General features: G+C 36.5%; 1 protein-coding gene across 6 annotated transcripts in view; it reads left to right on the forward strand.

Annotated features, from left to right (window-relative positions):
* MSRB3 (methionine sulfoxide reductase B3) overlaps positions 1-6,434 on the forward strand; it is a 43,964-nt gene extending 37,530 nt beyond the window's left edge. For all 6 annotated transcript variants that reach the window (XM_087934443.1, XM_026700026.2, XM_026700009.2 and 3 more), the window contains one exon: positions 2,626-6,434. In XM_087934443.1, coding sequence (XP_087790569.1) covers positions 2,626-2,790 — 165 coding nt within the window. In that variant the 3' untranslated portion in view covers positions 2,791-6,434. The remainder of the gene's footprint in view (positions 1-2,625) is intronic.
* The last annotated feature ends 7,091 nt before the right edge of the window (positions 6,435-13,525 follow it).

Raw genomic sequence — 13,525 nt, forward strand, 5'->3', positions numbered from 1 at the left:
TATATTGTTATCTAGGTTAAACTTTATTTAACAGTGTGTACATAAGTGACCTAAATCACAAGGCTTAGAAATTGTCCTTCAGGCAAACATCCTTTTGAGGTTCCCCTTTGACCTCTGCTCTCTTAAATCTAAATGTTAAATGTGGATAATGGGTGTTACTTTCATCATTATGAATAGCTGAGGAGCAGTACCAACAGAAATCCAGGAGTTATTCTCATGTATCTTACTGCTTATCTTCAAGCTCCTTCTGCCAAAATACTTGACTGATCATGTTAAATTCTGTTTTCCATTATATGTCTCATTCTAATTCCTTTTGACTGTTACTATCATCTGTCTTCCATAGCATTAATGGCTCGGTCCAGACTTTATCAGGGAGAAAAGGTTATTGAGCAAAATAACAAATCCCAGAAACAAGAAGATATAGTTAATTATAAAAGAGCACAAAAGAAATTTGACTGGAAGACATAAGTAGAAGTATTTAGAAAGGCAAATGCAATGGTGAATGAAAATTCTAACTCAGTTTTTTTAGTGCAGTTGAACTAGTTTCAGCTGAATTTTAACTTTGATCTTGATTATAAGTTTTCTATATCAGTGTGCTAAAATTACTTTAAAAATGATATTAAGGTGATCATTTGAACAAGCTAATAAGTGGGCCTACATATTTTATAGTCATTTTCCATTTTTCTTTTCAGAGCTGTCGTACTGGCAATCATCATAAACAAATCATAAATCATAAACAAATCATAAAATTGTTTCAGTGCTAGTAGAACTGCAGTCTGGAGGGAAGAGTCTACATGGGAGCTCTGATGTGAAAGCATAATTGTATTTATTTTTTTTGCCTATTTAAGACCTTCAGTTAAATTACTTACGTGTATATAGATAATTAACCACTTTCATATATTCCTGTTTTGGGGATTTGTTTTTCTGCTTTTCATTCCAAAGCAATCAGAAGTTAGCTCGCAATGTTAGCTCGCAAGTACATTATTATAATAGGCTATTTAACAGGAGAGTAAACCATAAAGTAGCAGATTAGTAAAGGGAAACATCAAGTAGAATCATTAAAGGATCTCATTAATTAAAAGCATAGATAATAAGATATATTTTGCATAATATTATGTTAGCTTCTGGGAAAAAATAGAAGTCTAATAGAGCTAAAGTGAAGTTGTCTTGATATAAAATAAATTTGCTAGACAATGTAGGAGTGTCTCTGGAGTGGCTGTTCCTAGCTGGGAGCTATAAAAGTTTAATTATCTGAACAATAACTTTCTTTGTATATCATACAGTTCTTTATTGTACTGGCAAGGTGATACTTATGATGAACCATTTTGCCACAAAAGGACATATTATTTATAATTTTCTCTGTATAAAACTTCTTTTGAAGCTTTTGAGTACTCAGGGATCTTCTTCAGAAATGATGTCCTGAATCCTGACAGAATTCTATGGAATAATCATGCACTTCTTATTCCAGCAGTTATTTTAGTTTTTGCAGGACCTCTTTGTAGAGTTAGTAAGTCACCTACAAGAAACATTTTTGAATATTATAATGTTACAGTGTTGTAGTGTTTATTTACTGTAGTTAAACATCCTCTTCAGAATTAATTTCATTTGGAGGACAGAAAAGAACAATATGGCAATCTTAAACCAACCTCGTATCGCATTACTTTCATTTGTATTGTTAAAGATATGACCCTTCTATTTGATATGTGGATAAGCATATTCACTTTGTACAAATTGCAATCAAACTGTGATGACCTGGGGCGTGGCACAAAGGTAATACAGTCACATAAGTAAGATAAGTCCCTGTAATACCTCCAACTTTGTCCCCAATGTCCAGTCAGCTGAAAAAACTCTCCCAAGAACAGTCTTTAAGTGGAAGAAATTCAGTCCGAAAACAAAGTAGATATAAACTGTAAATAAAAATCCACACAAACCACGCTGCAGCAATTAACTGGACAGGGCAGGATAAGGAATTGCAGACTTCAAAGGCCAACAAAACACACACAGTTGGAAGACACCAGGAACCCAGATAAGCCTCGACAATAAAAGATAATTCATGATTTGCTTCCAACAAGTTGCTGTGCGCAAACTCCCTTTTTAAACACTGTTCCCAGCTGCAGCTAATGAAGGGAATCAAGACCCTTTCCTCCCCCATAAGCCACACAACTCATGTTGCTCCCTTCTCCGTTCCTCCCTGCGTGCCCTAGGATGAAGAGGGGATGGGCCTGGATCTTCCTCTGAATTCCCTCTACCTTGCTCTACCTCTTCCCTGCTCTACCCAACCAGACTGTGCCCTTCCCCAGTTTCTTCCACAGCCAATGGAGCCACACTCCCACTTCCTGTCAGCTGCTCGGCTCCCCCTCGGAATCAGATTCCGACAGAGGCATGACACAAACTGCATGTATTTGAAGCACATATGTTTAGAGTAAGTTTCTCAAAGGACCAAATAAAAAGGAATAATGACTGAAGACCAGCATTTTAAATACTAACTAATGGTTTAAATTAAATCCAATTTAACAACTTTAAAAATAAAGTTCATGTGTGTTAATTTTCAAATATTTACCTTACATTTGCCCACTAGGTTTTCTGTATTTAAAAATAAACACAAGTTACATTCTTTTCTTTCAGTGTGGTGCTCATCTTGGCCATATATTTGACGATGGGCCACGTCCAACTGGAAAACGATACTGCATAAATTCAGCTTCATTAGCTTTTGAGCCTGCAGACAAGAATCATGCTGGAGAAAAAAATGCTGGTTCTACATCTTCACAACCAAATAAGACAGAACTGTAATGGGAATCCGTTGCTTAAGATTGTTTTCCTAGATGACGTGGAAAGAATATTCTAAATGATTTTCTATGTTACCTACTATTTTAAAAACATACAAAGATGTTCTGCAGTATATAGTTTTTTTCCTGATCAAAATGAGACATGTTAATTTCTTTTCTTATATCGCCACACATAACTATTTCACAACTTCTGTGCTTTGAGGCATCCCATAACAAAATGACTTTTGACACTATGATGTTGATTACTTGCATTTTTCTTAAAATAACTGAATTATATTCCTTCATATTTTTTATTCTTTTCATTCAGTACACAACTATAGTAAGAAAACAATTTTCTAATGGTACTTAGGCAATTTTGTTTTGATTTACGCATATACAGGTAATCCCCGGGTTACAAGTGTTCCCATAGCGAATGTTTGAAGTTACGTGATAATGCCCCCTAGTATTCATGAACAAATCCCAAAACTATGAATGTTGCAGCACTGAGGCAGTTGTTTGTCCTTATGAACAACCACAGAAGCTCTGCAACATTTGCCCTGCCTATTCCACCCTCTGCTCCAGGTCTTCATAGGCACTAGGCCTGTGGATACTCACCTTGCGAAGATCTAGAGTTCCTTCACTTTCCTTGCCTGTTTTGGCACTTCAGGCCTTCAGTGACCACACAGAGAATGGAGGCCTAAAGTACTGCGAGGTTTTGTGAGATCAGTAGTGCGAGATCTCATGCTATTGATCTTTCGTGGTCTCGTGGTACTTTAGGCTTCCATTCTCTGCAAACAGAGGTCTAGGCAAAATCTGCAGCAAAAGGCTTTGCAAATGAAAGGAAGGCCTGAAACATCAAAGCTTTCCCTCTATTTGCAAAGCCTTTTGCCATTCTTGCAAAAAACCTTTGCGGTCCAAATGGAACTTCACAGCTCCATTTTCTCATCCAGAACATTGCAGCCTGAGATGGAGCTCTGGAGGGGCCTGCATGCCCTTCCAACGTTCTGTTTTGGTGTGGGCAGGCCTCATCTGGAGCTCCATTTTGGGCTGCATAGTGTTGAACGAGGCCTGCCATATCAAAATGGCGCTTTGTCCCCTGCCTCTCCAAAGCTCTGTTTTGGGCTGCAAAGTGCCAGATGAGGCCTGTGCATGCCAAAATGGAGCTTTGACCCCTGCCCCTCCAAATCTCAGTTTTGGGCTGCCACGCCAAAACGGAGCTTCAGAGTGACATGCGTGGCTGAAAGGCTGGAGGTATTTCAGCAGGTTGTGGAGGCCTTGGTCTTAAGGAAGTGGCCTGTTTCATCACTAGCCCGCCCCCCCCCATGGGCTTCCCCACTCTGAAATACCTCATGTGCACTTAACAAGCCTCGCATTTGATTAGCGAATGCATGGGCGAAAGGAGGGAGTGATCGCATTTAAGGTATGAGATTCACTCCCATGAATCCTAGGGTTACAAATGGAATGGGCAGGCTCCCTTCCATTTGTAACCCAAGGACTACCTGTAGTCAACTAACTCTCTGTAATTATTGTACCGTTCCATAAATGAGGCTGTATAATTTAGTATAATCAATCCAACTTTTGTCTTGGATTTCTGCAAAAGTATTCATCTACATAAATGGCAACCATACATCCTTGCCTTCAGTTAAATAAATGCTATTTTTTAAAAAAAATTATATAAGATGACATTTATATTATCTGCCTAGAAAGGATAGTAAATTTACTTCTTTATATAGCAGGTGGCTTTCTTTGGAACAGCTTAAGAGGCCAGAGCAGTCACAATGTGCTTTTAAAAACTGTAGATGAAGACTGGTAATCATAGACCAGTTGTTTCCTCATACTTGTAATGAGGATTTTAAAAATCCTTACTGTATTTTTATCCTCAAAATGTCAAAAGAGAATTCATAGACTAGTCTGCAAATGTGAGGGAGTTTTTTTATTACTTTGTGATCATATGAGAATATAAAAATTCAGTATTGCCTTACCAATTAGTGTTGTCCTGGAAAAGTTAATACCTCATTAAATGGTACACATCTTCCTGAAATTTCCCTTACAGTGTTTAAGCAGCGGTGTGTAGAATAGCTACATGGAAAGTCCTATTGTAAGCATCAAATTGCTTACAAACTACTTTACCTTTTTATTACTACTTGGGAGATAATTGTTTAGGCTGTATTCTCTTACTCCTTTTCAATTTCTATACGAAGATCCACTATCCTCAGTGCATTGCCCACTTGTATAAGAATAGAGACAATACTTTTTCATAAACAATAAAACCCTAGCAACAAATATCAGTGAAAGATAGTGGCCTATGATAAAGTGTTAGTCTGAGATGTCTGGTTCTACTAAGAGTGAGCAGGTTTGCCTTAAAGAGGAAACGCTGAGTATGAAGTGTGGCCCTAACCCTAACCATTGGGGTTGCCATGGAACCTAACCTGGCTCTCCCAACGTGGGGTGGGCAAAATGACATTGTTCTCACTGTTGATTTAAAAAACAAAAGGTCAATACAGTCAATCTCAGTACTTGTCCTGGCAAGGAGACAATATGTTGTCCTTCAGCTGTGATAATCATTTAATTTGTGAATTTGTTTCAGATTTTAGTATGTGTATGACAGAAATCTCTTGCAAGGATATGCCTACATTCTACGTCATGGTTTACAAGAGAATTGGTGTGATTGCTGTGAAAATGAACTGACATGCTTGAGTATAACAGTATTTTACAAAGTATAACATTACCATACTATTTAAGATAATTTTACCATAATTCATTATCTGTATCGAACAGATCACCTATATCTGGCACACAAATAATTAAAATTGCTATCTGTTAGCCTCATACATCTTAGCAGCAAAAATTGAAATTGTATATTGATATAGGACTTAGGAATACAACCATATACATAAGAATTATTTGTAGCATTATTCTTAGGCATGTGATTACTTTCTCACTTTTGGGTGAATCTTTCTGCCGTTTGCCAAGAGACTGTATTTTTATTAGAAGTTAGTTTTCTCCAATCATATTTTCCTAAATGAAATCTCTGATGTGTAACAGCAGCGAAAATATGGGGCATTAATTTTTGAGATAACTTGCAGTTCACGTTTCAACCTGTTTCTGTCTTCTTAAATAAATTTATCCCTCAGACTCTAATAAGCAATAATGTAAGCTTTTCATAAGCTGATTTATATTTATAGTTTATAAAATGTGGTGAATTGAATCGGCTTGGCCACATAGAGGTGTGTTATTAGACCATAACTTCATTAATAAACAGAAGCCATGGATATAGATTGTTTTTCATTGATACCTACTAGAAATAATGTGACCATAACATTTACAGTACTGCAGAGCCCAAATATCACTTCGTTTATGGCTTTGCTATAATTTGGATATTATTGAGTCACAATATATGACTTGGGAATCCGTTGGTGTCTCCTGGATATTTTGTATTGTGTGACTGATAATATTGAATGCACGTTTCAGGATATATTACATAAGAGTTTATACAGTTATTGAAAGAGAAAGAAAAATATTATTTTAGTATATTTGAAACCTGCCATTAGAACTGCCTTTTTGCTTTTAAGACATTAGGTTTTATTCAATGAAGATGCCTTTTAATATGTTTGCTGAACACAGATATATAATATATTTAATTTATAAATAAACATTTCTCTATATTCTCTGCTTTTGACTCATTATTTCTCACTCAAGGATGGTCTGTATCTTCGGTCCCATGGGGAGGGGCAGTGGTGGGATTCAATTTTTTTTACTACCGGTTCTGTGGGCGTGGCTTATTTGGTGGGCATGGCTTGGTGATCATGTGGGTGGGTGTGGCTTGGCCATGTGACTGGGTGGGCGTGGCTTGCTTATGTGACTGGGTGGGTGTGCTTGGTGGTCATGTGGGTGGGCGTGGCCAACTCAATGTCACTCACGTCAAGGGGTGCCTCACCTGGCCCCTCCCCTCCCAGCCATTCCTTGTCACCCAGCCTCAACTTATCTATAGTTCTATAAAAATGATGTTCAGCTTTTTTTACTTTATTATCTGCATACTATAGATGTACTTTCATGGACCACTGAAAGGAGGAAATGGCTCACATGCTTTACCCAAGAGTATGATAGGCAACAGGCTTTTAAGGGGCTGCCACAAAGAAAGAGGGACAGTGTATTTTCCAAAGAAGCAGAACGCAAACAAGAAGCAATGGATGGAAACTGAACAGAGAGAAGCAACCTAAAACTAAGGAGAAACTTCTGACAGAGAGAATAATTAACTAGTGGAACTGCCTGTCTCCAGAAGTTCTGGGTGCTCCCAACACTGGAAGTTTTTAAGAAAAGACTGGACAGCCATTTCTCTGAAATGGTATAGAGTCCCCCCCCGCCCCAAGGTCCCTTCTTAGTGTTATTCTGTTAGTCTGACACCTTTCCTAGGACTTCTACTCAGAGTTTGGCATCAGTTTTCTTGCCTGAGCTGGGAGTTGGACTAGAAGACCTCCAAAGTCCCTTTCAATTCTTGTTAAACACATGTATTTTATGCTCTGGACTATTGACATTGAATGCATGTAAACCCTGAAAAATATGTGGTAGCCCTGGGCAAAAGAAAGGCAGAAAAATCACTCTAGGTGTAGGGACAGTGTAAAATATTAACATATAATAAATAATGGAACAATTAAAAATAATAGCACAGAGCGCTCTCTCTCTCTCTCTCTCTCTCTCTCTCTCTCTCTCACACACACACACACACACACAAGCTTAACAGACTTGTATTTTGAAGCAGCTCCTTTAAATTTCTCCAAGGCTGGAGTGGATTCCCCCACCCCCTTTGTCAGCCCACACTCCTCACTCCAGGCACTTTTAACTCACACGGGGAAAGCAACACTTGCAGTGTCCATGGGGAATCCTTGGAGAAGTTTTTTTTAAAGGACCTGCTTCAAAATGCATTTCTTTTACATTGCAAAAGTGCTCCGAGGCTCGATTCACCCCTACCCCCTCTGTCAGCCCGCACTCCTTCTCATTCCAGGCACTTTAACTCACAAGGGAAAAATGATACTTGCAGCGTCCATGGCTTTCTTCCTTTCCCCCTAGGGAGAAAGAGGACGTGGGGAACAGAAAGCTAGGAGAGCGATCGGGGCAAGTGAGTGACCAGGCGACTGGGTTGGAGCCGTGGCCAGCCAGGGTCAGCACCAGTTTGGTGAGCCATGCCAAATAACTGCTACTGGTTCACCCGAATAGGTGCGAACCGGTTGAATACTACCTTTGGAGAGGGGGGCACTCTGGTACTAAGCAGTCATAACTGAACAATAAGACTTTAACTCCCAGAATTGAGTTGAAATCCACAAGTCATAAAAGGGCCATCATTCACCATCCATGCATTAAAAGAAGGAAAAGCAAATGGATAACATAGAATATAGTTTCCTGCACATAGTATGATCGCAGTAATATATTTGATGTTTTTAGTTGTAGTTGAAGGGAGGAACAACTGACAAAACTAATCTAATTTTATATAGGACAGGGAAAATATAGAAAATTAAGTTTCTTAGTTCTCACTGAAATCAAAATGAAAAGTTATTCATCAATTGTTCAATCTAATTAACTAATTATAAATGGGGTTTGATACTCATTTTTTTTCTAAAAAGTTTTTTATTTTTTCACATTTCAAAGACATCTTTTTTTTGTGAACAGCATGATTCCAGGTTTTCACATTTCCATACAAACATGACTTTGATTACATATTCATCTTTCACATTTAGTTTCATATCCTATCATTTCTTTACATATTTTCTATTAATTTTCTCAAGTACTTTTCTCAAACTTATTTTATATATTTTCTATTCATTTCTTAACCTCTTTTATCTTTAATTCTCATATCTTCATATTTATTGTGCTTTATATTTTTATCTGTCAGGTTTGCAATTTCATCGCATGTTCTTATTTCATCATTTCAAAAACAACTCAATTCAAACATTTCAAAAAAGTTTCCCCCACATTTACCAATTGGAGTGTACCACCCCTATAACTTATATTTCATTTGGTTAACTCCTCTTTAATTCCCAATAATCATTTAACTTTTAAATTACCACCTTAAAGATTAATAATAATCTCCTAACAACGACATAACACATGTACATTTTCAATCAGATTCCACATGGCACTTTCCCTTTCAATTACATCAAATCATTTATAATTTCTAAATAAAAAAGGAAAATTGGTCTATTCAATTAATCATAAAAACTGATATTTATTTCATTACAGCAATCCTCATAATTCATTTCAACTTTATTCTTGAAGTCATTAAACATAGTTAATAAACTTTTTTCTCTTTTTCATATTTATTCCATTTATCTCTATATATAGGTTAACAAAGAACAAATATTCTAATAACAAAAAGTATCTGTTCTAATCTTTTCTTTTTAAAAATCTATATTTTCCTACTCTCTAAGTAATTTATTACTTCAAATACATTAATACTACCCCACATCACCTTGCAGAATCCCCTTTCTTAATCCTTATTTAACCATTATCTCTATGTCTTTTAAATAGGCAATTTCTTTTCATTTTTATTTGATTTCCATATTCCTTTATTTCCTGGTTCTTATTCTTATTACTTTTTTTCTTTCATTTTTCCCTTCCTTTTCTTACTCTTTTTATCCCTCTCCCTCTTTAAAGCTTCCTTCTGTAATTCCCTTTTCTGCTGTTTCATAGGGGGAAAATTGAAAATTATCATAACTACTGTTAAGACTACAAGTACCAGACTGGGTGCTGAATGAATCAAAATATCTCAAGTGGAAGTTTGTGATGAGGTATATTTCAGCTCGAAGCTGCTCAGAAGGATAGATGTCTAAAGGCGAATATCGAGACTTGCCAGCGGAGCTGCTAAGTTCGGAGATGATTGTCCTGAGTTTTGCATATCCCATAAACCTAGCAGCTCAATTCCCTGACCCCAAGTAACAACCTATGTCACCACCAAATCAAAGAACAAGGGCTGGTGCAGCATCAGAGTTCCAAGCTAAGGGGCAGGCATCTTGGGAGAGATAGCTGCCTTCACATTAACAAGCACCAGCTGGGCTAAAGAGGCACCAACTACATGGGCCTTGAAAAGCAGTAAGAATCACTAAGGCATCTTGTATTTTGATGTTTGTTTCTCTACCTTTTGCTCTCCATGCTGATAACCTCTTGGAACAATTTGGTTTTCTCAGTCCAATCTCAGCTCCTATGGGCTGCATTTTTACTTTTCCCTGTAGACTTAGATATTCTACTTTATTCTGTTTTTTTTTCCTGCCCACTAGCTGAATATTTATATCTGGGCTGTCAGCTGTAGTATATAAATGATTTGTTAGCAAGATTTTTCAAGCCAAAATCATGTAGTTAAAATCTAAATCTTATCAGTCCAATCTGTATGTGGTGAAAATTTCAAACACATTTCTAAAACAATCTTTGAATGCATCTACTGAATAATAAAGAATTTATTCAGCAGACAGAACAGACTTTTAAAAAAAAGTAAAGGTAGAATTAATATGAAATCAACATTACTTTTCACATACATATCAAAAAATGGAGTTGTGTTGCAATGATGAAATTTTGCTTTTGTCATTTCCCCATCTTGCTACATTCCCTTGTCCCTTTCAACATTTTAATGTGGTCACCAACTGAAATAAAGAATCTCAAAATTACCCGTAAGCCTGGAAAGTTAATTGATTCAGTTGAAGTCTTGGCAACTATTGGGATCAATATACATTTGAAACCAATTTCAATGTGGTGCACAACAGATTCACTGAACTTACAGTGATTTAATTGTCTGCAACAGTTGGGTGCATTTTTTGTGCCCTCTGGACATATTTGGATTCATCATATTTGATAGTGTGTCAAATTTTCAATTAAAATTGAAATATAACAGCCTCTTTGTCTGCTAACATCTAGACTTTAAGTATAATATGTGGATTTTGCTAAGACTACAATTATTTTCTTTCTATCTTCTTGAGTTTTCAAAGGGAAGTAGCTGTGACTCTAATTATCTAATCCGAGAAAGTTGTGATTTGCTTAATGAACTTTCCTGCGCAACATAAAACTAAATCTGAGGGATTGAAAAGTAACTGGAAACTTCAGGCTAATATATAATAGTTAGGTGCTTTATAGTCAGAACTATAATTGTCTAAGGGTCACTTAACTGAAAAGAAAATATATGTACAGTTATGCCATGTGTTTACCTTTGCATTTTATTATTTTATAAAACAGTATCATTAAGCTTCCTTTCATGCTGATGATTTTTACTTTTTCATGCACCATTTATTTGATGGTGATCTCTAGTTGAGTCATAAGTTAAAAGCATGATGCAGTTAATACTAAACAGCAATTCCATCCTGGTCCATTCTCTTATGCAGAAGTAGGTTGAGAACAGGCAGTCCTAGCCCATTAATTGTAAATAACAAGCCAGATATACTGGTAGTTGAGTATTATAAACTAGCAATAGAATTTAGAGTAGCATATTAGCTTGAGGGGTGCAGAATAGGGTGTATGTTTGCGCATATAGTTTGCTATATGCTCCTTGTCCTCTATCCTCTGATATTGTGAGGTTATTCTGCCAAATTTAGAGGAACTGGCCCTTGAGTTCTTTACATATTAGCTTACTTGTCTCATAATCTCTGCACTTTCAGAAGCTGTAGTCCATAAGGATAGAATTCTGTTTAATCATGCTGTCGTACAGGGAGTACTGTGTAAGTTTAAATAGCTATATCTTTAAAAAAAAGAATTAGTGCTGTAACAGGTGCAGAAGAAAGTTGGAGTAACTTAGAAAAAGTCATGATTTTTTGGTGCTTTGTAATTTGAAAGAGTGACAACTATGTTGAGTATACATGATATGAGTATATAAGATTTTTCACAGTATGGAAAAGTGAATAGAAAGTTTTGTCGCCCTTTTAAAGAATAGTAGAAACCAGCATTATTTTGGATTCAGAACAATCTTGGTCATGTATTTTGTCAGATTCTCTAGAAGTACTTTTACTAACTTTATAGTAATGAATTCTGGCAAGTTAATTCCATATATTAAACTTATGGCATTCACAACCACAGAAGAGAAGATGACCACCTGCTACATGGCCATGAACTTAAACACTTTCATAAATTTATGGAGGACAAAGTTATTTATGGCTATTTATAATTAGGACTTACATCACTTTGAATGCCAGTAGTTGTAGAATCTGGTGGGTAGATGCTGTTATATTTATATTCTTCAGATGGATTTCCTACGGCATCTGGGGGACTGCTGTAGGGAATGGAATGCTGGTCTAATCTCAGATGATTCTTCCTGTGTCCTTAGAAATGAGTAACTATTGGTAAGAAATGCTATTAGGAACATTGAAAACATTCAGAGCATGATTCAGAGCAATGCTCTCTTGAAACGGCTGCAGCAGTCCATGGGGCAAGTCACACATGCAAACAAACCAAACCAAAAGCAAAAGTGTAACTCTGCTTTCTGTCTTGGAGTTATCCCTTCAGACTGCCTACTATCCAAGTTTATTTGTCTTTGTTCTAGGTTAGTGAGAACAATTTCAAACAAAGTATTATATTATATTTTCCAAATCTTTTTATTTTCCGTGAATCCCTAAATGCAAAAATGAGTGACAAGTTCAAAAGAAATTAGATTATTTATTTATAGATCATCACCATAAACCATGTTCTCAGGATTCCAGCAATTGCCCTAATTAAATCATGATTCTGAAGCCAAACTTCATCCTAAAACCAGAACTTAAAATGATAGAATTACAACAATCCCAGCACAATAGAGCAACATATTATACTCTTATGAGGAACTGCAATAGTAACAGCAAAATTTTGCCATTCTTAAAAGTTGTCATTGATTTATAATCTAATCTGAGAAGAGTAACACTGCTTATAAATTCCCATAGTAGTTGGTTAAAGGTAACTGATTAATCTTTGCACCAGCCTGAACAATTTTTATTTCACTTCTCCCAGAGGACAGGGCAAAAACATTCTTGCAGAAAGTTACTAAGGAAAGGTCTCCTGTATATTTGGGGAAAATGTTGATCAAGCCATTGTGGGGGAAATGGGCTTAGAATTAGCTTTTGGAAGAAAATGATTGCATTATTCATTGATCAGCATTTCCTTATTTTAATTAGGAAACTTCATGAGAACCTTATAGTGTGAATGACTTGACAGTGGTTCTCAAGAGCATTCTTTACCCCCTACCCCTCCCCCCCATTCCCCTTCAAAAACAGTTGAAACAGGGCTGGCACCTATTCTATTTACTTTCTGCCTGGTGCAAACCTGGTCAAGATCACTGTTCTATGTTGGTACATAATTTGCTGGTCTGGTTGCATGCAGAGGGTGTGCCCATTCTTTTATTTCTCAAATGAGCCTCAGATGTTGATTCAGGCCACTTTCTATATTATGGAGAAAAGTACCTCATAATCATTACAATAAAAGTAGCTGTGTTCTCTCAAAAATATAGACTATCATTTGTGGAAAATTGATGACATTAGCATTAATCAAATGAAGTCTCAACTATTTAGAAGTCTCTTTCTGGGCACTGTCACTTGGGAACAGTATGTATATGGCCCAGTGTCCGGCAAATATATTGCTTTACCCTTTCTCCCCCTCCAGGAATGGCAATAATCAATTAATCAATTAGGCAGCAAATGAGATCTATATAACCAAGACTATGAATCATTTAATCGAAGGTACATAGGTTTGTAAAGTTTACAATGTGGGTTGTTACGGAGTTATTCAAACAAAAAGTTTACAGTCTTCCTTATGTATGCCAC

This window comes from Pseudonaja textilis, chromosome 5 (genome assembly GCF_049901715.1).
Source record: "Pseudonaja textilis isolate UNSWEBS1 chromosome 5, rPseTex1.2, whole genome shotgun sequence".
NCBI lineage: Eukaryota > Metazoa > Chordata > Lepidosauria > Squamata > Elapidae > Pseudonaja > Pseudonaja textilis.